Raw genomic sequence first — 27,880 nt, 5'->3', positions numbered from 1 at the left:
TGGGATTCAAAAAAATTTTTTGCCGGTTCTGTGGGTGTGGCTTGATGGGCGTAGCTTGGTGGGCGTGGCAGGGGAAAGTTCCTGCAAAATCCCCATTCCCTCCACACCCCACTAACCTGCTTTCCAGCTCTGTTCTCCTATGTAGCGCAACCAAAGAAGACCCAGCCAATCAGTTGGGATACAGGAGGCGGAGAAGAGATGGGGGCGGGGCCAGTCAGAAGTGGTATTTGCTGGCTCTCTGAACTACTCAAAATTTCCGCTACCAGTTCTCCAGAACTGGTCAGAACCTGCTGAAGATCACCTCTGCCTCTGGGTGTTTGAAAAAGTGACTTTCTCACAATCTTGCAAAGAGACAACTGGAAAGGTCTTAGCAATCACTCTGCGATAACTGTGTTATTAATTTACTAAAAGTGGGTTTTAAAAGACTTCTAATAAGGGAGGCGATAGCAGTTACACGCAGGCATACCCAGCCAACCGAATGCCGGTGTGGGTTATCTCAAGAAATATTACTTGCCGTATCAAAATCAGTCAATATTTCTGAGTTCATTAGCTTTCGCCGAGATCATAAAAAAGATCAGGCCAATATTCCCGGCTTTGTGCTATGCAATCTCTGATAATGGCTTGTCGTTGGCTGGATTTCAAGGAACCCGGAAATTAATCATGGATAAAGGAAGGAGGTGGGGTGTGCTTTGGTGGTTTTGTGTACAGCCCCTCCAGGAGTGTCACGGAAAGGGCCCCAAAATAACCCACCCAAACTTGAGGTAACATCAAGGCTGGACTCCAAAAATTTTAGCAATCGGTTCTCTGCCCGGTTCTCGGGTGGGTGTGGCCATGGTGGGTGTGGCCTAGTCAGCCTCCTGCACCATGGTGGGAGGGAGGGCGTTTTCACACTCCCTGGGCTCCGGAGGCTTTCCTCAAGCTTATGGGAGGGCAAAAATGGCCTCCACGGGCTCTGGAGGGCCTCTGGAGGCTGGAAATGACTCCATTTCCATCCTCCAGAGGGCCTCTGGAGCCTGGGGACTCAGGAGGCAGAGAATGGACTCATTTCCGGCCTTCTGAAACTTCCTGGAGGCCTGTTTCCTCCCTCCTTGGGCTCCGGAGACTCCCTGGAGGCCAGAAATGGGCCCGTTTGCAGCCTTCCGGAGCCTCCGGGAGGCCTGTTTCTTGCCTTCCCTGAGCCTCCACGAACACCCTGCACTTACCTGGCATCCAAAATGGGCCACGTTAGGACTCCTGGGAGGGGCGGGGCAGGATGCGTGGGGCCAGCCATGGGTGGGATTTGCCGGTTCACTGAACCAGCCATAAAATTAGATACCAGTTTGCCCAAACTGGGGCCAAACCAGTAGCTGCCCACCCCTGGGTAACATCCATAACTATGCCAGTGGTGGGATTCAAAAATTTTTACGAATGGTTCTGTGAAATGTGGTTTGGTGGGCATGGCAGGGGAAGGTTACTATAAAACCTCCATTCCCTCCACACCCCACTAACCTGCTTTTCAGCTCCGTTCTCCTGGGCAGAGCAACCAAGGAAGAGCCAGCCGATCAGCTGGGACTCAGGAGGCGGAGAATAGATGGGGGCAGGGCCAGTCAGAGGTGGGATTTGCTGGTTCTCCGAACTACTCACAATTTCTGCTACTGGTTCTCCAGAACCGGTCAGAACCGGCAGAAGACTACCAATTATGCACTGGAAAGTCATGAGATGGCTTTAGCTATGGGGGAAGCTACTCTGATTTTCTTATTTTTAAATCCAGAGCAAATTATAAATGGCACACAGGGAGTCCCCCTCTTACAACAGTTCCTTTAGTGACCAAGCTTGCAACAGCACCGAAAAAAAGGGACTGAGGACTGTGTTTCACACTTATGACCATTGCAGCCTCCCCACCGTCACATGATCCAAACTCAGGTGCTCGGCAAACTAGCTCCTATTTATGACGGCGACAGCGTCCTGGGGGGAAGTTAGGTGATCCCATTTTGTGACCGTCTGACCTGCCCAGCTTCACTTAACAACTGTGGGAGTAACTTAAAAACAACTGCAGTGATTCACTTTAATACCTGCATCAAGGAAAGGGTGGTAAAATGGGGCAAAAGACTTGTCTAGCTTAGCAACTGAAATCTTGGGCCCCCATCACAGTCGTATGTCGAGAACTACCTGAACTGGGCCGCTTGTAGTACTGGAAATTTCCACTCTCTCGTGGAGGCAGAGAGGGAGTCATTTGTCTCAGGAGCAAAAACCCTTTGGAGTTTCTGCATGCCACCTTTCTCTAAGAAGTTCAGCCAAGTCTACAGGTCACTCCAGGGACAGGATTTGAATAGGTATCCTCTCCGAAGGCGGGCAGGTAGCAATTATTAACAGCTGGCATCCACCTTATTCTCAGCAAGTGACACTCCTTGTGGGGGGAAAAAGGAGGAAGGAAGAAGCCACAGCCTTATACGTTTTTGAAGTTGGGAGAAGGTGGGACTTGAAAGATCTCATCAACTTTCTTGGCCGTCAGCTTTCAAAGTTCCTCAAAGTACCCCCAACCTTCTTAGCCATTCAGGAAGGATGATCTGGAACAACAGGACAAGAAGCCACGGGTGGAAAATCTTCAAGGAGAGAAGCAACCTAGAACTAAGGAGAAATTTCCTGACAATTAGAAAAATTAATCAGTGGAACAACTTGCCTCCAGAAGTTGTGGATGCCCCAACACTGGAGGGGTTTAAGAAGAGATTGGACAGCCATTTGTCTGGAATGGTATAGGTTTCCTCCCTAAGCAGGGGGTTGGACTAGAAGACCTCCAAGGTCCCTTCCAACTCTTATTATTGTATTACTTGCTGTTTACATGTACACTGAGAGCCTATGCACTGGAGACTGATTCCTTGTGTGTCCGATCACACTTGGTCTAAAAAGATATTCTCTTCCCCTTCCCCTTCCTTCCTCTTCCTTCTTCCCTTCCTCTTCTTCCTTCTTCCCTTCCTTTCTCTTCTCTTCTCTCTCTTCTCTTCTTCTTCTTTCTTCTCTTCTCTCTCTCTTCTCTTCTCTTCTCTTCTCTCCTTCTTCTCTTCTCTTCTTTCTCTTCCTTCCTTCTTCTTCCCTTCCTTCCCTTCTTCCTTCTCCTTCCTTTCCTCTTCTTCTCTTTCTCTTTCTCTTCTCTTCCTTCTCTTCTCTTCTCTTCTCTTCTCTCTCTTCTCTTCTTCTTCTCTTCTTCCTTCTCTTCTCTTCTCTTCCTCTTCCCTTCCTTCCTTCCTTCTCTTTCCTTCTCTTCTCTTCTCTCTTCTCTTCTCTTCTCTCTCTCTTCTTCTCTTCTCTTCTCTTCTCTCTCTTCTCTTCTCTTCTCTCCTCTCCTCTCCTCTTCTCTCCCCTTCCTTTCCCTCTTTTCTTTTCTTCTCTTCTCTTCCCTTCCCTTCCAGTGTTTCTGTTCTATTCTACTCTACTCTACTCTACTCTATTTTCTATTCCATCCCATTCCATTTTTTCCATTCTGTTATGTTATGTTCCATTCCAAAATATCTAGAATTGAAATTCTACCCACCCAGCATGCTGCTTGTTGTCCAGAGAAATCTATGAGGATCAGGCCCATGTACTTCTGCTTCTGTCTATTCCCTTGGCACAAAATGATGTCCCTTGAGCACATGCAACCTGTCAAATCAAAAGGAGAAACAAGCTGTACCTGAGTTTCCTACTAGGAAACCCGATCTTCTTATCAGCTGTCTGTCACTCTGACTCCAATAAAATCTGATCAATGATCAGGAAGGAGGACAAGTTGCTCACCTAACCAAAACAATCTCGAAGGTTGGGTTGAAGGGCAACAAGGTTTCCTGCTTAATAATTTCACAAATTGGCAGAATTAATATTGTTACCGGGAGATTATAACACACTCATTACACCATTGTTGATGGCAATCTGACTTAAAAAAAAAAAGACTTAAAGGATAATCTGGCTCAAAGAGCATTAGGAGGAAATTCACACAAAGCTCAGGAAAAACCGAGATTTACTTTGGGATGTTTTTTATTAACTCTGCAGACAATGTAGACTTATCGCCTACTAGATAGAACATACATCAACAAAGCTGACACCAGCCAGAGCGTAGAACAATTCAAAGGAGCAGTGCGAGATTGGAAGATATGGAGAGACCTGGCCCAGAGAATCACCAAGGACACAAATAAATGATGAATCTCAAGTGAAGAAGCTCCCACAACTTCTCTTCCATGGGTTGGTTGCTCTCATTGTCAGAAAATTTCTCCTTATTTCCAGGTTAAATCTCTCCTTGTTCAGTTTCCACCACTATGCCGCCACCGCCCTATGCATGAGCACCAGATAACGGACAATCAGCTGTCGGGCCCGGAGCACACACACATGCGCAATAGACCTTTTCTCGGTGAGTGCTTGCATGCCAGCAGTAATGGCTCTGTGTGCAACTTCTGACACACATGCCATAACTTTGCCACCACAGGTATAGCGTCTCCTCAGAGGCGGTATTCAGCAGGCTCTGACCAGATCTGGAGAACCGGTAGCGGAAATTTTGAGTAGTTCAGAGAATCAGCAAATAATGCCTCTGACTGGCCCCTCCCCCATCTATTCTCTGCCTCCCAAGTCCCAGAGGATTGGCTGGGTCTCCTTTGGTTGCCCTGCACAGGAGAACGGAGCTGGAAAGCAGGTTAGTGGGGTGGGGAGGGGATGGGGATTTTGCAGTATCCTTCCCCTGCCTTGCCCACCAAGCCACACTTACCAAGCCACACCATGCCCACCAAGCCACGCCCAAGGAACCAGTAGTAAAAAAATTTGAATCCCACCACTGGGTCTCCTGCTTGAGGTTCAGGAGATGAACTACAAGACTTCCAAGACCCATTCCAACTCTATTACAGGACATCCTTGACTTACAACAGTGCATTTAGTGACCGTTCAAAGTTATGACAGCACTGAAACAAGCGACTTAAGGACAGTTTCTCACACTGACGACTGTTGCAGCCTCTCTGTGGTCACGTCATCGAAAGTCAGCCACTCATCAACTGTCTTGCATTTATGACACTTTGCCTCCAATGTCCAGTTATCTTCAGCTGCAGAAAAAATTCTCCCAAGAACAGTCTTTAAATGAAAGAAATTCAGTCCAAAAACAAAGTACATATACACTGTAAATAAAAATCCACACAAACCACACTGCAGCAATTAACTGGACAGGGCAGGATAAGGAATTGCAGACTTGAAAGACCAGCAAAACACACACAGTTGGGAAGATGCCAGGAACCCAGATATGCCTTGACAAAACAAGATAATACACAATTTGTTTCCAACAAGTTGCTGTGTGCAACCTCCCTTTTTAAACACTGTGTTCCCAGCTGCAGCTTATGAAGGGCATCAAGGCCCTTTTCTCCCCCATAAGCCACACAACTCACGTTGCTCCCTTCTGAATTCCTCCCTGCATTCCCTAGGATGAAGAGGGAGTGGGCCTGAATCTTCCTCTGAATTCCCCCTGCCTTGCTCTACCTCTCCCCTATTCTGCCCAACCAGCCTGAGCCCTTCTCCAGTTTCTTCAACAACCAATGGAGCCACACTCCCACTCCCTGTCAGCTGCTCAGCTTCCTCCTTGGAAACAGATTCCGACAGAGGCATGACAGTTCATACTTATACTTGTTATCTTGTACATGTTTGACAAACAAATAAATAAATAAAACATACAAGCTCGGAGAGCATCAAGGAGCCCTTTAGATAACAAATCACCCACTAAAATGTTCATCTGTCACTTCGTTCGTGACTACATTGTGGGCGTAACAGTGATGAAAGGATAGCAAAAGCCGATGAATGCCGTTTGTCCCAATCATCCTAACCATTGTTTATTCTCTCCACGAGACATCTCTACACTCAGCAAAATGGAATCCTATTTGCCAGACATAGACTAGAAAGGATTAAGAACGTTCTCCGTCCTCACTTCTCAGCCACAAAATCTACGTCCTTGTTCAAGGTTACACAGCATTCTGAACTACATTGAATTAAAATATTTGTCGGATTTGATCTAACACAAGTGGTTCTCAGCCTGTGGCCCATGGACACGCCCCACCCCTCGGTTTTAAGTCCCTGAGTTAATTTGCCCAATCTTGAAAAATGTTGAGCAGGATGAAGGCTGCTTGGAAGCTGGATGAGAGGCCACCAGGTAATCCTGTGGTGCTGGGCTTCATCTTGGGGGAAAGGCAGTACAAGAAGGAGGAGAAGGAGAAGGAGGGGAGGAGAAGGAGAGGAGAAGGAGGAGGAGGAGGAAGAGGAGGAGGGGAAGGGGATGAAGAGGAAGATGAGGAGGAGGGAGGAGGAGGAGGAAAGAGAGGAGGAGGGAGAAGGAGGAGGAAAGAGAAGAGGAAGAGAAGGAGAAGAGGAGGCAGAGGAAGAAGAGGAAGATGAAGAGGAGGAAGGAGGAGGAGAAGAAGGAGAAGAGGAAGAGGAGGAGGGGAAGGGGATGAAGAGGAAGATGAGGAGGAGGGAGGAGGAGGAGGAAAGAGAGGAGGAAAAGAAGGAGAAGAGGAGGCAGAGGAAGAAGAGGAAGATGAAGAGGAGGAAGGAGGAGGAGAAGAAGGAGAAGAGGAAGAGGAAGAGAAGGAAGGAGGAGGAGGGGAAGAGGAAGGAGAAGGAGAGGAGGAGGAGGAGGAGAGGAAGATGAAGAGGAGGAAGGAGGAGAAGAAGGAGAAGATGATGATGATGATGATGATGATGATGATGACATCCATTCAGTCATGTCCAAGTTTTGGCAGTTCTATGGACCACGTCTCTCCACAACTTCCACTGCTTCTCTGAGTTGTTCTATGCTCTGGCTGGGGTCACCTTTGATGGTGTCCACACTGACACGTTATTTCCGAGAAAACTTCCAAAATGTCTCTGTGGCATCTCAGAAATCTTTCCCCTCTCTATCTTGAGCCACCCAACTTCTTTCTCTTGGCCAACTACGCATCGTTCTTCTTCTTCTTCTCCTCCTCTCTTGATCTCCTTCTCTGGGTTGGTGTGCCCCAACGTATCCACCTCTGCCTTCCTGCTCTTCCTCACCACGGAGTCTTGAGACGAGGAACCTGTGCAAACCCATCTTTGCAATTCGCCTAACGGCATTAGGCAATCCTGAAGGGAACTTCAAGGAACGATCCTTATCATCCTTATTGATCACAGAGGCTCAATGGTCAAGGCCATCATGAAATCTTCATGCCCTGTAAAAGTTAATGGAAGTTAACTATTAAAGCTGTACATATTGTGTTTCCCCGCAGCTATATAAAGGGAGGTGTTTAAATGGACAGAGTCATATCTTGCACTGCTTCTGCCTTTCTCCGCTGGGGGACAAAAACTCTAACTAGATGCATCAGGCTTACTGAGAACTCTTCCAGGGTAAGAAAGAGATCTGTTTACAGAGAACTGTATAACTTTTAAGAACCTATAATGAGAGAGAGATATAGGAACTACTCCTGCAACAATACTATTTGTTATTACCTCTATTAAGAATTCTCTTTCTACCAGGAACTCAAGGAGGTCTACCCAATCTTTTCCCAGCTCCTTTTTTTCCCTGCACAACCACAAACTTAGGAGTTATATTCTTTATATTAATTTGTGTGTGTGTATGTATGTATGTGTATGTATATATATTTTCTTAAGTTTTGCGGGTACTTACATGTATGGCATTCAGCTTTGTTGGTATTTTCCCACGTCATTGTAGTTGTGCTTTTAAAGTTGTATTTGGCAGAATCTCATCTGCCATCATCAGGCTTCTGTATAGCCTGATGATGGCAGATGGTCAAGCCTAATGATGGCTGATATACATATATATATATATATATATATATATATATATATATATATATATATATATATATATATATATATCTTTGTAAGTATTATGGAACATCATAGAGTAGAGTAGAGTGCAGAATAGAATAGAGCAGAGCGGAGCAGAAAAGAACACAATAGAATAGAATAGAATAGAATAGAATAGAATAGAATAGAATAGAATTCTTTATTGGCCAAGTGTGATTGGACAGACAAGGAATTTGTTTTTGGTGCATAGGCTCTCAGTGTACATAAAGGAAAAATAAATAAATACATTCATCAAGAATCATAAGATACAACACTTAGTGGTACACACTTTGTTGTAGGTTACTAATAAGCAATCAAATACTAGGAAACAAATAAAACAATAAAAATTGTAAAGATACAAGCAGCACGGCTATAGTCATAAGTGGAAAGAGATAGGTACTAGGAAGGATGAGAGGAATAATAGTAATATAGCCTTAGTAAATAAGTTGACAGTGTTGAGGGAATTAGTTGTTTAGCAGAGTGATGGCGTTTGGAGGAAAATCTGTCCTTGTGTGTAGTTGTTCTGATGTACAGGGCTCTATATAATGTCATTTTGAGGGTAGGAGTTGAAACTGTTTGTGTCTAGGATGTGAGGGGTCTGTAGATATTTTCACAGCCCTCTTTTTGACTCAGGGTGCAGTATACAGGTCCTCTATGTAAGGCAGGTTGGTAGCAATTGGATTTTCTGCAGTTTATGGGACCCATGTTGTTGATTGCTGTAGGTACGTTCTGCGTGGCAGTTAAACTTTTTAAAGAATCAGGAGTCCAAGCGAAATGGATATTCTGAATGATCTAAGAAGGCACGATCTAGAAGGATTTCTGCTCTGTGGAACCCTTGGATTTGGAGCTTCTCGTAGACTTGTGTTAGGCTGAAGCTGAGCTGGAACCAGTGGTGGGATTCAAAAAATTTTACTACCGGTTCTGTGGGCATGGCTTGGTGGGCATGGCTTGGTGCATGTGGCAGGAGAAAGTTACGGCAAAATGCCCATTCCTTCCCAACTCCTGGGGGAAGGTTACTGCAAAACCCCGTTCTCTCTAGCAGGTTCTGACCAGTTCTAGAGAACCGGTAGCGGAAATTCTGAGTAGTTTGGAGAACCGGCACATACCACCCCTGACTGGCCCCATCCCATCTATTATCTGCCTGTCATTGAGTCCCAGATGATTGGCTGGGTCTTCTATTGTTGCTCTGAACAGGAGAACGGAGCTGGAAAACAGGTTAGTGAGGTGGGGAACAGAGGTAGTATTTGGCAGGTTCTGACCAGTTCTGGAGAACCGGTAGCAGAAATTTTGAGTAGTTTGGAGAACCGGCAAATACCACCTCTGACTGTCCCCGCCAACCCCATCTCTTCTCTGCCTCCCATTGAGTCCCAGCTGATTGGTTGGGTCTTCTTTGGTTGCCCTGCACAGGAGAACAGAGCTGGAAAGCAGGTTAGTGGGGTGGGGAGGGAATGGGGATTTTGCAGTAACCTTCCCCTACCACGCCCACCAAGCCACACTTACCAAGCCACACCACGCCCACCAAGCCACGCCCACAGAACCAGTAGTAGAAAAATTTGAATCCCACCACTGGGTCTCCTGCTTGAGGTTCAGGAGATGAACTACAAGACTTCCAAGACCCATTCCAACTCTATTACAGGACATCCTTGACTTACAACAGTTCATTTAGTGACCATTCAAAGTTATGACAGCACTGAAACAAGCGACTTAAGGACAGTTTCTCACACTGACGACCGTCGCAGCCTCCTCGTGGTCACGTCATCGAAAGTCAGCCACTCGTCAACTGTCTCACATTTATGACAGTTGCAGCATCCCAGAATCCCATGTGACCTCCGGACAAACAAAGCCAGATTCCTTTCATAACGAACTTTAATCACTGCAAGGATTCACTTAAGAACTGGTGGCAGAGAAAAGGCGCAAAAATGGGGCAAAATTCACATAGCCACTGTTTCACTTAGCAACCAGAATGTGGGGCTCAGTTGTAGTCGTAAGTCGAGGGCAACCTGTGTTCTGTTACTCTATTCAGTGCTGTGCTTAGTATGGCTCTGCGCCTAATGAAATGTCCACCTGGATTGTAGTTGATAAGGGTTGGAAGTCATAAATGTCTCAAGTTTTTATGGAACCACTTCAGAGGTGGGATTCAAATAATTTAACAACCAGTTCTCTGCCCTAATGATTTCTTCCAACAACCAGTTCACCAAACTGCTCAGGAAGTTAACAACCGGTTCTCACAAACCGGTACGAACCAGCTGAATCCCACCACTGCACCCCACTAACCTGCTTTCCAGCTCTGTTCTCCTGTTCAGGGCAACCAAAGAAGACCCAGCCAATAAGCTGGGACTCAATGGGAGGCAGAGAAGAAATGGGGGCAGGCCAGTCAGAGCTGGTGTTTGTTGGTTCTCCAAACTACTCAAAATTTCTGCTACTGGTTCTCCAGAACTGTTCAGAACCTGCTGAAGACCACCTCTGGTAGTGGTTGACTTACAACCATTTGTTAGTGAAGTTACAACAGCACTTAAAAATTGGTCTATGACTGTTTTTTTTTCTCCCCCTAACAACAATGGTAGCATCCCATTACTGAAGACACATGGTCCATCTGTGTTGGTTCCTTGAGAAATGTAAAGTCATAGGACTGGAAGGAATCTTGGAGGTCTTCAGAACCAAGCATTGGGCGGGACCCTTCCTTTAAAAAGAACATATTTTTACATGACTATCAAAGCAGCTTCGGTTGAGGTTTCCAAACTGAGGAATGTCAATAATGCAAGATAGTCCTCGAATTACAACAGTTCATTTAGTGACCGGTCAAAGTTATAATGGCACTGAAAGATGTAACTTATGACTGTTTCTCACGACCGTTGCAGCATCCCCGTGGTCAGGTGATCAAAATTCAGATACCTAGCAACTGCTTCATATTTATGACCTTTGCTGTGTCTCAAGGTCCCCTTTTGAGACTTTCTGACAAGCAAAACCAACAGTTTAGTTTACTTCATTGTCATTGCACCTGGTACAACGAAATCAAACACCATCTTCAGTGCACATCATGACCATGAAAATAAAACACAAACACACATCCTTCACCCTCCACATATTGAACCGAAAACCCCCGACACCTCACCAACACTGCACTATACAGCAGAATTCAAGACCTACTGCCCTGGGATAGAAGCTGTTTTTCAGCCTGTTTGTCTTCGTTTTTATTATCCTGTACCGGCTGCCAGAGGGTAATAGTTCAAAAAAAGGGGTTCCCAGGATGAGATGGATCTTTGAGAATGTTTTGGACTTTCTTAAGGCCACGGGAGTTATAAAGCTCTTCTAAAGAGGGGAGAGGGCAACCCATGATCCTCTGGGCAATGATGTTAACCCTCTGGAGTGCTTTCCTATCTGCCACTGTGCAATTAGCAAACCATACGGAGGTGCAGTAAGTTAAGATACTCTCTATGGTGCAGCGGTAGAAGATCACCAGCAGTTTTCCATTCAGTTGTTGTTTTCTGAGAAGCCTCAGGTAGTATAATCTCTGCTGGGCCCTTTTGACCAGGGCTGCAATGTGAGCACCCCACATCCTCTTTTATGGTAACTTAACAACCATGTTACTGACTTAACAACTGCAGTGATTCACTTAACAATGGTGGCAAGAAAGGCTGTAAAATGGTGCAAAACTCACTTAACAAACGCCTCTCTTAGCCACAGAAATTGGGGGTCTCAATTGTGGTCATAAATTAAGGACTACCTGTATTGGGATGGGGAAAATCTGGATGGCTGTAAATTAGCAGCAGGGTAAACCTATTTTGTTGCTGAAAGTCTACGGAGATTCCCAGTCATCCAGGTGATGGTGTCCCAAAGGTGATTTTTCAGGAGGCAACTGGACTTTCTTGTTTTTTCTTTGAAGACATTTCACTCCTCATCCCAGAAGCTTCTTCAGCTCTGACTGGATGGTGTGGAACAGAAGGATTTATATCCCATGCAGACAGCTGGCCATTTGCATCCTTTTAAAGGGTCATTGAGGCCACTTCGAGGTTTAATCTGTGTCCTCAGGGTCACCTGAGTGGCACAAATGATTCCTGTAGTCTTCAAATTTTTCTGGAAATCCATTCATAATCCCACACCATTTGAGGGATGTTCTTCCCCAATTGCATCGCTAAAAAGTCTTTTTTTCTTTGCTGCTAATGTTAAGGCTTCGGCAGTCCAGATACAACAATCCTACTTGAATCAAAAGACTTATTTTGTCCAGCATAGCAGAACGAGCTGCTTTCTCAGGTTTTGAGATGCGCCGTTCACTAGAGAACATGAAAAGGAAACGAATCCCTGGCAATTGTTACTATAAACTTCCGTATCAATCCCAAACCCACATACCTGGTCTTGGGTTCCACAATTTTCTCAAGTGTAAAGAACAATGAGACCCTTCATAAGTTTGGCTCCACTCCAATCCTTCGTGGATGAAAGAACGGGCTCAAATTAAGTGGACCTCCCTGATTTTTTTTCTCACCATTATAACTGCAGGCACACAAAAAGGGCCTTGATGGTTCTAATCTTGGAAACCATTGATCTGGAGAGAGCCAGAGAGCTGTCTTATATTTTAACTCTTCTGTCAAAACTGTGGTGGTTGTTGGTGATGGGAATTGAGAGATTTTTCCTTGCCAAAAGGTGTGAAAATGGAGGAGGAGGAAGAGGAGGAGTGAGGGAGGGATGGATGTCACCCAACAGGAATAAAACCTTCTAGTTTCAATATTATATTCCTATTCTGTTTGATCTTCAAAGGTGGTAATACTTAATTAGGACCACTCAACTGTGGGCTTCAGGATACTAAGTTATGTTTTAAAGCACACCCTGTTATTTATTTTCAAGGCTTCAAGTTATTAAAAAGATGAAGGACTCAAACAGCCACCAGAAGGATCCGTTTGCCAGAGAAATGGTGGGACCTGTGAGTAACCAGTACGTGGTCACCCGACCAGTTTATTCAGACCTATCATTTGATGAAGAGTACCAGAAGATCCACAGGCACCACAAAACCTTGATGGATCACCTCAGGTTATGCTTTAGGTAAGAGGCTTGCTTTTGTAACGTCCTGTGATAAACAATTAGAGGTTGATCATTGTCAGCTTTGCAGACCAGGTCAGTGCGATTATACGGTGGAAACATGGGTGAAGATTTTCCTTGGCTTCATTCATCCTTTGCCATAAGCCATGGTTTCCATTTGGGCTTGCTGACCAATATAGAATTGGCTGAATTGGCACAAAAGACACAGAAATAATCTACAGACCAGTGGTGGTATTCTACCGGTTCAGCCTGGTTCTGGCGAGCTGGTAGCAGTGATGAGCAGTGGAGACCAAACCAGTTCTCTCCACCGCTCTGCTGTTGGGCCCACCTGCCCACCTGGGCTCCCATACTCACTTTTATCCACTGAATTTGAAGCGCAGCTGCTTTGCGCGGCACAGAAGAGTGTTGCGCGGCAGCTGCTGAAGTGACCGGGATCATGCAGGCTTGCAGGAAGTGAGTTAGAATGCCTCTGCGCCTGCGCAAAGTGCATGTTTGGTGCGCACGGACACGCAAAGTGTGTGCATGCACGCAAAGCGTGCCCACCAAGCCACGCCCACCGAACCGGTGGCAAAAATATTTGAATCCCACCACTGTTACAGATGACAATGTCTAGATTCACACCACACATCACAGTCCAACGAAGCAAACTTCCCGTTTAGAGCTGAGCATGAATCCAAGTGGGTGGCTGCAGTGGTGGGATTCAAATTGTTTTTCCACTGGTTCGGTGGGCGTGGCTTAATGGGCGTGCTTTGCCTAATGCTGGTGCGCAGCTTTCCCCACATCAGCTGAGGTCTGCAGTGCCAATCAGTTGAGAGGATAAAGAAGAGAAAAGCGCAGGGGCGGGTTGGAGGGCCAATCCTGCGCTTTTCTCTTCTTCCTCTTCTCAGCTGATTGTTGGAGGCTCAGCTGATCATTTGGAGGGGTTTTTTTAAACTACTGGTTCAGCCGAACCGGTCCAAAACGGTATATATACAATATGGCAGCTTAAAATGGGGCTGATTAATTTGTAGCCCATATATTGTACAAAACCAGGCAGTGTGTGAATAGTTGATGGTCCTGTACCTTGGGTAAAATTCAGGCCAGTGGATTAACTGACTGATCAGTTAATTGTGGATGATCATTTTATTGCTATAAAACAACAAGAAGTTGTGTGTAGGTGCTGACAAGAAAGGAAGAATCCCAAAGGCCTTCTTCTGTTCTGTTGATTTTCATCTAAAGGAGTAAAAATATAACTTCTCACCTAGAATCCTGTTATTTTATTTCTCAAGGAAAGAGGATCTTCCCTTAACCTTGACAAAATACAGAATAACAGAGTTGGAAGCAGCCTTGGAAGTCTTCTAGTCCAACCCCCCTGCTTGTTGTGGTTAGCCGGCAGCAGGTGTGGATGGCTGAGGAGAGCGAGGACTCAGATGAGGGGCCAGGACCATTAGGGAGTGGACTGCTGCCTTCAGAGATTGTGGGGGCTGGCAGCAGCAATGAGGAGGTTCCCGAGGAGCCTGTGCCAAGTGCGTGTGTGCGCAGGGATGCTCGCAGGAAAGAGCAGCTGCTGCAGCATGAGCGACTTGGGAGAAAGGCTGCAAGGTAATGGCCCCTCCTTCAAGAAGATAAAAGCCAGCTGTGACTCAGACATTTTTTGTAGGAAGCAAAGACGTTTTGAAACTCAGCCTCATGGACATTATAGTATCTTAAGTTGGCATTTGAAGGCTCTTGTGTTGTGAAATATTTCTTATCTGTTATTCTTGGCAGACTAGCAGAGTTTTGGGGAGGCTCGTGCTTATCAAAGTTAATTAGTTTGCAGCAGCCTTTTAACTGGGGATTCATAAGACTCATTAAAAGGTTTATGTTCCCTTTGGTTCAGGTTTGTTTTATTGGAAAAGGGTTTGGTTCAGAACACTGCTCGGGCAGGAAGCGCTATACCATTTCAGACAAATGCTTGTCCAATCTCTTCTTAAAAGGCTCCAGCGATGGAGCGCCCACAACTTCTGGAAGCAAACCGTTCCCCTCACCGTTAGGAAATCTCTCCTTAGTTCCATCTATTGCTTCTTGTCCTGCCTTCAGGTACTTTGGAGAATAGATTGACCCCCTCTTCTCTGTGACAGCCCCTCAAAAATTGGAAGGTTGCTTTCATGTCACTCGAAGTCCTTTCCTTCTCTTCTGTTCCCTTCTCTTCTTTTCTCTTCTCTTCCCTTCCTTTCCCTCTTGTCTCTTCCCTTCCCTTCCCTTCATTTCTCTTCTGTTCCCTTCCCTCGTCTCTTCTGTTCCCTTCTCTTCTCTCTTCTCTTCTCTTCTCTTCTCTTCTCTTCTCTTCTCTTCTCTTCTCTTCTCTTCCCTTCCCTTCCTTCCCTTCCCTTCCTTCCTCGTCTCTTCTGTTCCCTTCCCTCTTCCCTTCTCTTCTCTTCTCTTCCCTTCTCTTGTCTTCTCTTTCTTCCCTTCTCTTCCCTTCTCTTCCCTTCCTCTTCTCTTCTCTTCCATTCTCTTCCTTCTCTTATTTTCCTTCTCTTCCCTTCCCTCTTCTCTTCTCTTCCTTCCCTTCTCTTCTCTTCTTTTCCCTTCCCTTCCCTTCCCTTCCCTCGTCTCTTCTGTTCCCTTCCCTCTTCCCTTCTCTTCTCTTCTCTTCCCTTCTCTTGTCTTCTCTTTTCTTCCCTTCTCTTCCCTTCTCTTCCCTTCCCTCTTCTCTTCTCTTCCATTCTCTTCCCTTCTCTTCTTTTCCCTTCTCTTCCCTTCCCTCTTCTCTTCTCTTCCCTTCCCTTCTCTTCTCTGCTCTTCCCTTCCCTCGTCTCTTCTGTTCCCTTCCCTTCCTCTTCTCTTCTCTTCTCTTCTCTTCTCTTCTCTTCTCTTCTCTTCTCTTCTCTTCTCTTCTCTGTAGACATGCCTACTCCCTGCAACCATTCATCATACGGTTTGGCTTCCAGTTTTCTAATTTAATCGCATGCCCCATATTAGTAATAGAATATCTGAAGGATTGTAGGATTTTCTCTTTGATATACATTGTTTCCATGAAAAATGTCCATGTCAGAGCATTTGAAGCATGACTACTATTGTGAGACAACCCAGGAGCAAAACACAGCACTCCGAGACTTAGACATTTAACAGTGGTTTATATACAACAGTTATGCACAGGCATATACATGGCAGGCAAAATACCTTATAAGCAATCTTCTTCTTAATTTACACAGAGAACTCTGCAATGAATACTGGACACAAGGGGAGAGAACACGCCCTCCAATGGCTGCCTTTATATAAACACCTCTTAAAGGGGTAAAATCCATCCCCAGACTTAAAGGGAAATATCCATGCTATGATGATTCATTCCTATTGCATCATCCTATATTGCATCAACTTCACTGCTGGTCGGCTCTTAAATCCCAAGACCTTAACAGTCCATATTTGAACGGTTGCCTGATGCCCCGTTGTCTTTTCAGGTGCACTCCACAAAGGGTCAAAAGTGCCGCTCTTCACTTGTTTCCCGTGGCTTCCTGGTTACCTGCATATCAGATCAAGAATTGGCTTCTTAGCGACATCGTTTCGGGAATTAGCACAGGGCTGGTCGCCATCCTACAAGGTAGCTGCTTTGCATTCTGGTTAATCAAAGAATTATTGCTTTTTTTCTGTTTGAGATGCTGTCCTCACCACTTCAACTTATGGCCGTGATGGACCTCAGCATTTCTCTTGCTAAGTAAGAACTTTTAAGTGAGTTTTATGCCCCATTCTGCAACCTTTCTCATCATAGTTGTTAAATGAATCCCTGCAGTTTTGAAGTTGGCGGCACGGTTTTTAAGTGAATCTGGCTTCCCTCATTGAGTTGGCTTTTATCAGAAGGTTTCCAAAAGGGGATCATGTGACCCAAGAATGCTACAACTGTCATAAGTACATGCCAGTTGCCAAGTGTCCACATTTTGATCACATGATCCTAGGGACGGCAGCAACGGTCGTGTGAAAAACAGCCGTGCCACTTTTTTTTCCAGTGCCGTTGTAACTTCAAACAGCCGCTAAGCGAACGATTGTAAGTCAAGGATTCCCTGTACTTTTTCGCTCATATTATTATTATTATTATTTCTTTTTTCCTGAAGGCTTAGCATTTGCTTTATTGGCAAACGTTCCTCCAAGTTATGGACTCTATGCAGCCTTCTTCCCTGTGGTTGTATATTTCTTCTTTGGCACTTCCAGACATATATCCGTCGGTAAGTTGAACTAAATTCCCATTGAACTTGGGGGCAAAGGTTTTAATTAGTCTCGTGGTATAACATGCTCCACTGAACCAATGCTCAAATTACATTGTTTATGATTGAGGGCAGCTGAGAAGGACCATAAAACATGGGCTTAGGGGCCAGCATAAACTTCTGTGTCATAATCACATACAAGGGAGGCAGCATAAATATGTGGCATAGGGTGGTTTTTATGACCATGGAGGATTATCGAATGTGAAGAGGACCTAACGTTCTATTAAATATAGATGTGCTTGCACGGAACAATAAAATGTCTTGACCAAATTGTCCTCTTAGCTTTCGTTCAGGGAACGCACTATTCCACATGCAAGGAATACAAAACCTATTGCGACGTTCGAGTTGTATCGCAAAGTTGGAGGTTGAGTGATTGGTGCATCCAAGGGGAGGTATATACAGATTACAGGCAGAGTAATCAAGCCATTAAGGTCATTATTTTTTCCCCCTCTGTTTAATTGTGTCCAGTTTTTAGAAAGTGCCTGAAAAGTCCCTGCAGTTTTTTGGACAAGTTTTTTCAGAAGTGGTTTGCCATTCCGACCTTCCTGGGGTTGACAGAGAGTGACTGGATGAGGGTCACTCAGTTGGCTTCATTCCTGAGGCCAGACTAGAACTCACAGTCTCACAGTTCCCAGCCCGATGCCTTCATCACTACACCAAACTGCCTCTGGGATCATGATTACTCTATGGATAAATACAGCTAGCCTTAGAAGGATGTGGCAATTCTGAAGCTGTCTTCACACGTACCATTAAGCCATGATTGGTTTTAATCAGGAATAAGCCAGCATGAAGCCACAGTTGCCCTTGCAGTCAAAATATGTGTTATTTAGTCCCATTTTCCTTTTTTAAGCTGCTCTTGGCTTTCACTTCATGGTTAGTTAGACGCAGGGGTGGGCTTCAAAAATTGTAGCCATGGGTTCTCTGCCTGTTTGCTGGGTGAGCGTGGCCATGGTGGCCGTGGCCTAGTCGGCCTCATGCACCACAGCTGGAGGGGCATGTTTTTGCCCATCCTGGGCTCCGGAGGTTCTCCTTGAGTCTCCAGGAGGGCGAAAATGGCCACCCGGGGCTCCGGAGGCTCTCTGGAAGCAGGAAACAGGCCCATTTCTGGCCTTCCTGAACTTCTGGGAGGCCCGTTTTTCATCCTCCGGAGGGCGAAAATGGCCTCCCTCGGGCTTCAGAGGCCCGTTTTTCTCCCTCCTCAAGCCTCCATGTTCACCCTGCTCTTATCTGCATCCAAAACGGGCTGCGTGGGAGGGGAGGAGCAGGGTGTGTGGGGCCAGCCAGGAGTGGGATTTGGGGGTTTTCCAAACTGGGTAGAATCTTAGCTAGAGGATCTCCCAAACCCCTGCGAACCCCCAGCAGCCCACCCCTGGTTACAGGTAGTCCTCCAGTTATGACCAGTTGCTTAGCAACCATTCAAAGTTTTTTTTAATAATGTTTCTGTTATGACAATATAAAACATCATAGTTTCAACAGCATTCTTGACATCTATACAGGTTCTTATCTTAAATATCTTAACATATTGTATTTACATTTATTTAGTATTCATTAATAATTTTAACTATGATTATTGTTCTTATATTCTTATATATTTTACATATTTACATTTTACTTTCATAAGGATTCTTACAGATTTTTTTTAGATTTCTTGTCTTATTTCTTAGTTCTGTTTGCTACCCAGTCATATCATTTATTCCAAATTAGTAAATATTCAGATTCTTCTCTTTCTTCTCAATTTCAACGTTTACGTATTCATTTCAGCACTTTCCATTACTTTTTGTAATACTAGTTCTTCATTAGGAATATTTGGAGTTTTCCAAACCATCCAAAGTTTTAGTTGACTAAAAAAAAAGAGGACGGACCAATGACCTGGATTTGAAGTTCTAACAGTTGAGCTACCTCCATGGTCAAGGGAGCAAATATAGGGCACTTGGTCACATTTATGGGGGTTTGCAGTACCCCGTGATCATGTGATCACATTTTATGATGGTTTCACAGAAACTAGGCACTTAGTTTTGGGTTTTGGCAAAACCGCTCCATAACGAACTATTGCTTCGCTTAACCAATGATGGCTTAATGACTGTGGCACAATTGTTAAGAGAACGAAAGGTCTGGAAGATGGAAGGACAGAGGAGAATGTTCAGACTCTAGAAAAGTGCAGAGAAGAGCAACAAAGATGATTAGGGGACTGGAGGATGAAACATACCAAGAACGGTTGCTGGAATTGGGTATGACTAGTCTGATGAACAGGGTGGGATTCAAATTTTTTAACAACCAGTTCTGTAGGCATGGCCTAGTTGGTGGGCGGGGCTTGGTGGTCATGTTATTGGCTGGGCGTGGCCAACTCAATATCACTCACATTGAGGCATGCTTCTCCTTGCCTGACCTCTCATGACTGTGGGGATGCTGCAACAGTCATAAGTGTGAAAAAGGGTCATAACTCACTTTTTTCAGTGCCATTGTAACTTTGAATGGTCACTCCACACAAGCAAAGTACCAGCAAAGGAGGGGGAAAAAAAACTCCAGAGAAGTTCCTGAGACAGGAAGTCTAGTCCTGCCAAGAATGTAATAAGGGTTAACGAAGAGGCAGTTTCTGTAAGCAAGACCAGAATGTTTCCTTCCTGCCTTCCTTACAGGATTAGTCTAGTAATTTCTTCTAACAGCCGGTTCTCCGAGCTGCTTAGAATGTTAACAACCAGTTCTAGCAATATAGGTGCAAACTGGTAGAATCCCACCCCTGCTGATGAAAACAAGGACTAGGGGTGATATGATAGCAGTCTTCCAATATCTGAGGGGCTGCCCCAAAGAAGAGGGAGTCAAGCTATTCTCCAAAGTACCTGAAGGCAGGACAAGAAGCAACAGATGGAAACTAATCAAGGAGAGAAGCAACCTAGAACTAAGGAGAAATTTCCTGACAGTTAGAACAATTAAATCAGTGGAACAACTTGTCTCAAGAGGTTGTGAATGCTCAAACACTGGTAGTTTTTAAGAAGAGATTGGATAACTATGTGTCTGAAATGCGTATAGGGTTTCCTACCTAAGCAGGGGGTTGGACTAGAAGACATCCAAGGTCCCTTCCAACTCTGCTATTCTATTCTTGTCAGAAGAATAGAACCAGACCAAGATGGTTAGTTGCAGATACGATGAATGCCCTGTTGGGAGATCTCCTGAAGGACAGATCACCAGGGAGAAAATCTACGAGCGTCAACAATGACTCTCCATCGTCCATCATCCTATTCAGGATTGCGATGGCTTCATTAGTGATAGAATCCTTCGCTAGGTTGGGTGGTGTAAAAGCAGTGGTGGGATTCAATTTTTTTTACTGCTGGTTCTGTGGGCGTGGCTTGGTGGGCGTGGCTGGGGAAGGATACTGCAAAATCCCCATTCCCTCCCCACCCCACTAATCTGCTTTCCAGCTCCGTTCTCCTGTGCAGGGCAACCAAAGAAGACCCAGCCAATCAGCTGGGACTCAATGGGAGGTGGAGAATAGATGGGGGCAGGGCCAGTCAGAGGTGGGATTTGCTGGTTCTCTGAACTACTCAAAATTTCTGCTACCAGTTCTCCAGAACTGGTCAGAACCGGCTGAAGACCACCTCTGTGTAAAAGTCCTAGGAACTTTTTGATAGATGGATCAATCAGTCAATCATGTCACACAGGACCTTTCCCCATCCTGAGTCTGATGGTAGGAGGAGCCGTTATAAGCATGGTCCCCAATGAGCCTGGGAACACCGAGGAAGCAATGAACAATTCATCGCTAAACCAAGAAAGAGTCATGGTGGCAGTATCCGTCACTGTTCTGGCTGGCATCTTCCAGGTAAGGATTTCCTGTGCGAATGCATCATTCTCTCTTTTGTTTTTTACAATTCAAAACTATCCCAAAGTTGGTACCAATTTCCAAAGATTGCCCTATCCTTCTACTCTTTAGCTCAGATGAGTGTCTTCTGTTAGGTAGCATCATTGAGATCTTCCTGTCCAGTGGTGGGATTCAAAAAAAATTACTACCAGTTCTGGGGGGGGTGGCTTGATGGGCATGACTTGGTGGGCATGGCAGGGGAAGGTTATTGCAAAATCCCCATTCCCTCCCCACCCCACTAACCTGCTTTTCAGCTCAATTTTCCTGTGCAGGGCAACCAAAGAAGACTCAGCCGATCAGCTGGGACTCAATGGGAGGCAGAGAATAGATGGGGGCGGGGCCAGTCAGAGGTGGTATTTTGAACTACTCAAAATTTCCACTACCAGTTCTCCGAAATACTCAAAATGTCCACTACAATTCTCCGAACTACTCAAAATTTCCACTACCGGTTCTCTGAACTGCTTAAAATTTCTACTACCAGTTCTCCGAAATACTCAAAATGTCCACTATGATTCTCCGAACTACTCAAAATTTTCACTACCAGTTCTTCAAAATACTCAAAATTTCCACTACCAGTTCTCCGAACTACTCAAAATTTCCACTACCGGTTCTTCGGACTACTCAAAATTTCCGCTACTGGTTCTCCAAACTACTCAAAATTTCCGCTACTGGTTCCGCGAACTCCTCAAAATTTCCACTACAGGTTCTCTGAACTACTCAAAATTTCTGCTACCGGTTCTCCAGAACTGGTCAGAACCTGCTGGATGCCACCTCTGTTCCTGTCTTGTCCTTAATGGAAGTAGTAACTACAATGCAGAGAAAGAGTAGCACACCCCTTAGTTTCTAAGGGCAGGTTCAGAAGCATGACAAAAGTCTCCAAATCCTCAGAACTATTTCACGAGAGGCATGGCTGCAAGTCAAGGGTGATCTGTGTCCAAAATTCACAAAGTCCTTTCTTCTGTTGGATCAAACGAAATTGATTTTAAAAGGATATCGAAAAGAAGCTGATTTAAAAAAAACAGGTGGGAGAGAAGATAAAAATATTCACTATTATTTGCTGTTTAAGTATTATTTTCATTACTAAAATAGCAACCCTATATTAAGTCATATCTTACAAAGGAGAAGAAGAAATGGCAGAAACTGCAAGTGTAGTCAAAAGAGGTATCAACCTAGAATCCCTACGTAGCCACCAATGGATCAAATCCAGCCTGCCTTGAATTCCATTAACCAGTATTGTCTGTAGAGATTCTCCGTCATCCAAGTCAAGGTGCTTTTTCAGGAGGCAACTGGACTTTCTGATTTTTTAAAATACATTTTGCTTCTCAACTAAGAAGCTTCTTCAGCTCTGACAGGATGGTGGGGAATGGAAGGATTTGTATTCCTTTCAGACAGCTGGAAAAATTGCAGACCACAGGAACCATTCACATTATCAGGTGACTCTGAAGACACAGTCAAACCTCCAAGTGGCCTCAACGACCCTCTAAAAGGATGCAAATGACCAGCTGTCTGCAAGGAGTATAAATCCTTCCATTCCCCACCATCCAGTCAGAGGTGAAGAAGCTTCTTGGATGAGAAGTGAAACGTCTTAAAAAGAAAAAAGCAAGAAAGTCCAGTTGCCTCTTGAAAAAGCACTTTTTGGGACATGAACCAGTTCTAAGCAGGGATTAACTGTTAGTTGAGAAGATTTCAGTGCATAGACTTTTAGTAATAAATCAGCTTAATTAAATCTTTATGTATGGACTTGTCTTTTGCACTTGATATAAAATGATGATTTCTATTTTATATATATGTATATATATATATATATATATATATATATATATATATATATATATATATATATCTCCATTGTTTAAATCTTTTTATATTTATACTTATACCTATTATCCTGTAAGCAATTGACAAATCAAAATAAATAAATTAAATAAATAAATAAATTTCCAGTTTTTTCGGAGCGCTCATCAAGATCCCCGTTTCTTTTTCCACCCCTAATGTCCTTATTCTTCCACTCCAGTTAATCTTAGGTGTCTTACGCATTGGCTTCATCGTCATCTATTTATCTCAGCCATTAATCAGCGGATTTACAACAGCAGCTGCGATACACGTTTTTGTGTCTCAGCTAAAGTTCATTTTCCAACTACCGGTTGAGCCATTCAACAAACCCCTGGGACTCATCTGGGTGAGTGTTGCAAAACCCCGAACCCTTATTTCTCAGGAAACATCTCAGGCGTGTTATTATGCATTGTTGTCGTTTTGTAAAGGACAGGTAATGGTCAATGGTGGGATTCGAATTTTTTACCACCGGTTCTGTGGGCGTGGCTGGCTGAGCATGGCAGGCGAAGGATACTGTAAAATCTCCAGTCAGAGCTGGTATTTCCTGGTTCTCCAAACTACTCAAAATTTCCACTACCACTTCTCCAAAACTGTTCAGAACCTGCTGAATACCACCTCTGGTAGTGGTCGACTTACAACCATTTGTTAGTGAAGTTACAGCAGCACTTAAAAATTGATCTATGACTGGGTTTTTTTCCCCTCACAACAATGGCAGCATCCCTGTTTGGGCACTTGGGAACTGGTTCATATTTAGGACGATCGCAGTGTCACATAATCCCTTTTTGCAACCTTCTGAGAAGCAAAGTCAATGGAAAAGCCAGGTTCACTTAACAACCAGGTTACTAACTGAGCAACTGCAGTGATTCACTTAACAGCTGTGGCAAAAAATGGTTGCCATATGGGACTATACTCACTTAATGACTGTCTTGCTTAGCCATGGGAATTTGGGGCTCAATTGTGGTCATAAGTTGAGGACTGTCTGCAACTATCAGAAAAGCTTTGGGCTATTCAAGTGCTTCTTCTGGTGTAAAAACTATTGTATTGATCTGAGCCGTTTTTTGACCAATTGAACTGAATCAGCTTCAACCATAACAATACAAGAGCAAACAATAGATACAAACTCAAGGTTAATTGCACCAAACTTGATTGCAGGAAATACGACTTCAGCAACGGAGTGATCTATGTCTGGAATACTCTACCTGACTCTGTGGTTTCTTCCCCAAATCCCAAAAATGTTAACCTTAGACTTTCTACTATTGACCTCACCCCTTTCCTAAGAGGTCTGTAGGGGCCATGCATAAGCACACCAATGTGCCTAGTATCCCTGTCCTATTGTTTCATTTATTTTTCTTATATGTATCCATGTATTCATAACTATGTTTTTACTTATACCTATTATCTTGTAAGCAATTGACAAACCAAATAAAATAAATAAAAATAAATAAAAAACTAACCAACCAACCAAGAATAAACTATGCAGTCACAAACAATTCGCCCGTCTCTTGTTTGGTGAAATCAACAAACCATGATCAATGCCCATGATAACGCATGATTTTGCATGGATTCTCTTTTCAAGAACCCTTGGTCCTAATAACAACCAACTCCTTTTTCTGTTTAATGTGACTCGCGAAGCTGAAAATGCAATTTGTCATGTTCTTTCTTCGTCATTTGCAACTATATCGTGTTAAGTCCATTCTTCCTTTTTAATTTTTTTTTTATAACAAAAACAACGAATAAACCCATCTTTCAGTTCAACAGTGTGTCGGTTGGGTACATACATCTTGTGCACATAATAATATCATACATTTCTTACTTATACTTGTAATCATTCTAATCAACATTTTATATCATTTTGATCAATTATTGTTTTATCATTAACCTTATACAGTCTGTTCTTCCTTTTTTACAGACCCTTAAAAGTATATTTGAGCAAATCACCAATGCCAATATTGCGGATTTAGTCACCGCACTCATTATCTTAGTCGTCGTGAGTGTGGTGAAAGAACTAAACGACCGTTATAAAGCCAAACTCCCAGTACCAATTCCTATTGAAGTCATTGTGGTAAGAATGCCTCCGTTTCTTTTGTAAGCCAAAGTAGAGCATTAAAAAAAAAAAAAATTAAAAATTTAGATGTTTTGGGTTCTGTTTACATCTAATATTTAAACAGTGGCATCCTCAGTTGGGGACAGGTAAAAGAGAAGAAAGATCAAGATGGCAGCCACAATCATGTGACTGAAGTTTTTTTTCTTAATAGGAAGCACATAAGAAAAATGTCAACTTGTAAAACATTCTTATGCTGGTTTCCAAGTTACCATATGAAACGGGGGGGGAGGACCCTGAAGGAGCATACAGAAAGTGAGGTCAGAAGCACATTCCAAGCTTATCTCACAAAGATTACAACTGAGGCAACCGGGTATTCTGGGTGCAAAAATCCTCTATTGGAGAATGTGATTGATGACATCTAGCTGTTCTAACCCAAACCTGGTTCCAAGACAGCAAACACAAGACAAAGATAACAGCACAACCTTTTACTGCTTCATGTACAAATTATGTTTCTGCACAGATAAAAGGCTGTTTCAAACTAATTAACTCCCACAAGAAAGAGCCTTGCAAAAACTTGCCAAGAACAACAGATAAAGTTCCTAAACAATAAATCAAAGAGTCTCCAAACACCAACTCAGATATTCCTGATGTCCACCAGTCTCAAGTATCAAACTTCTTTGCCTTCTGCAAAGAACTGCAGTTTCTCAGCTGGCTTTTATTTTCTCAGGGAGGGGACCTTACAGCCTTACTCCCGAGTTGTCCATGCTGCTTGCTGCTCTTTCCTTCGAGCAGCCCTGCACACACTGGGCACAGGCTCCTCAGGGACCTCTTCATCGCTGCTGCCAGCCTCCACAATCTCCAAAGGCAGCACTCCACTCCCTGGTGGTCCTGGCCCCATCCCTGCATCACATGCAGGCCCCTCATCTGAGTCTTCGCTCTCTGAGACCTCAGCCGTCCACACCAGTTGCTGGCGGACCACAACACAGCCCATGAATGTGTTCCATTGGACAATCTGAATTATGATACACCCAGAGAGATAGGGGAGGGAAACAGGGCCACAGGTGATCATAAGTTACATGTCTGAGACTCGGCTTCATACAGATCATGCCAGTATGTCGCTCCTAATAAAATATTTGAAGTTTTTTGAATTTTGGCCCGAGGCTCATGATTTAATTAGGGCGATCGCTGGAACCTGACAAAAAGAATTAGGTTTCGTCATGTCCACCATCTTGATTTCTGTGATATGACTGCCTGTCGAAGAAAAAAAAACCAGAATATTGTCACTTTTCACATCTGGAACCAAGCAATAAGAGTATAAATAAAAGATGAGGTCCTTGGTGGTCTCTGAACTTGGTTCTCTTGTTAAAGACATTTCATTACCCAACTAGGTAACGTCAACAGTGAAAGGAGTTGGGTTTGCCCTCTGTTTTGTATACAAGTGGTTTGCCCCATCAGTGTTGGTGGGAGTGTTCTTGGTGGTTCCTTAATTAGACCATTGTTTGATGTTCGCTTGCTTATCTGAGTTGGTAACTTCTTCATGGTTTGTTTATGGATGTCAGTTGTTCATCTCTGTGATTGGGTGTTGATTGCTTCTCTCGAATGGTGGAGATGTTGTTTATCCTGGCCTGTTGATGGCTGATTTGTCTGAATGCGACTTCCAGCCCTAGCATTTTTGGACTTGGCTTGGTCTGTGTTCATAGTTTCTCATTTGAAACTATGGTTAGGTTTGTCCACATGTTGAGAAATGAAGGAGTTTTTGTCATATCTCTTGATTGCTAGTTGGTATGCTCATGGCTGCGCTCTGCTAATGTTCTGTCTGTTTGTCCTCCACAGCGGATCTTACAGTCCTTACACTGTATGTTGTAGATCAGGGGTTGCCAACCTTTTGGACCTCGGGGACCACCAAACTCATAAGTTTACATCTTGTGGACCAGAGAACCTGGGAAAATCCCCCCAAAAAAGTCTGCAGGAAAATTCCCCACCCGGTTTTCCTACTGATCAATTGTTCTTTATTTGGGATTGCAGGATACCATCTCCAGCTCTGTTCTCAAAGGGAGAGAGAGAGAGACAGACTTTTGGCTTAATGTAAGGAAAGCAGCAGAAACAGCAGAAGTCTTTCTTTCTCTCCCTCAAACTCTGTCAGAAATGAGTCTTTGCTGGCGCAGCCTCTTGGAGCAGGATGCCTTGCAGGGTCCCAAAGACTCATTTCTGGCGGAGTTTGGGGGAGAGAAAGAAAGACTTTTGTGGCTTTCCTTGCGTGCAGCCAAAAGCAGAAGGAGAAAGAAGGAGAAAGAAGCAGCCCGGTGGCCAGGCCAGGTGTGTGGGGCACGTGGGGCAAGTCCCCCCCGCACAATCCCCCCTCCCCTCACTACCTTGTGTTGTTCACAATGCAAGCGACTCAAACCTTGTATTCCCACAGGCCATGTGGGCGGAGCAGCCTTGTGTTCCTGCACAGCTTGGATTAATTGCTTTGGGGGTGACATTGTGGACCACCAAAATTTTCTCGCAGACCACCAGTGGCCCATGGCCCACTCGCTGGTGACCACTGCTGTAGATGGCTCCTGCTTTTTCTTCTTCAGCTGCTTGGTCTTTGGTTTTATTTAGGATGTTTTGAAGGACTTAGTTGGATTTTGTACCACTATGATGCAGTGTGGTTGTAAGAGTCTGTTGATGCTTTCTGAGATGTTTCTGGGATGTTTTTGGTGCATAAATAAATACTATTTAATGATAAGCCTCAATATCTAACTTCAGAGCACACAGGAAGCTCAAAATCTTTGAGAGCACCTCCAGAAATAGTCTCAGGATTGGACCGTTGATCAGGAATTCAACAGGATGCCAATCCTTTTCCCATTTCCATAAAAATATCTGCTTCAACTAAAACCATCCTGGTGCAGTTTGCTCGTGTTTATGAGTTTTTGCTAAAAGGTCCTCAAATATTAATAGCTACAAATTGACGTTCCTAGGTAATTTTACCCCACTGTAAGCAAGCAGGTTGCATTCCACCAACCCCTTAGCAAAAGTTCTTTGAATGCAAGAAAAAGAAAAGAAATATTGGGGTGTTCCTTTGATGAGAGAGAAGCTGTTTTGGATCAATTTCAGTTGACA

At 44.2% G+C, this 27,880-nt stretch overlaps 1 protein-coding gene across 1 annotated transcript in view; it reads left to right on the top strand.

The window, feature by feature from the left end:
• Positions 1 to 12,697: 12,697 nt before the first annotated feature.
• Positions 12,698 to 27,880, top strand: part of SLC26A3 (solute carrier family 26 member 3) — a 36,749-nt gene continuing 21,566 nt past the window's right edge. Inside the window, exons 1-6 of the mRNA XM_026725638.2 lie at positions 12,698 to 12,828; positions 16,248 to 16,387; positions 16,896 to 17,006; positions 20,702 to 20,859; positions 22,913 to 23,077; positions 24,641 to 24,793. Of these exons, the coding sequence (XP_026581423.2) occupies positions 12,698 to 12,828; positions 16,248 to 16,387; positions 16,896 to 17,006; positions 20,702 to 20,859; positions 22,913 to 23,077; positions 24,641 to 24,793 (858 nt within the window). The remainder of the gene's footprint in view (positions 12,829 to 16,247; positions 16,388 to 16,895; positions 17,007 to 20,701; positions 20,860 to 22,912; positions 23,078 to 24,640; positions 24,794 to 27,880) is intronic.

Source organism: Pseudonaja textilis, chromosome 5, assembly GCF_049901715.1.
Source record: "Pseudonaja textilis isolate UNSWEBS1 chromosome 5, rPseTex1.2, whole genome shotgun sequence".
Taxonomy (NCBI): domain Eukaryota; kingdom Metazoa; phylum Chordata; class Lepidosauria; order Squamata; family Elapidae; genus Pseudonaja; species Pseudonaja textilis.
This window is presented reverse-complemented; position numbering and strand designations above follow the sequence as displayed.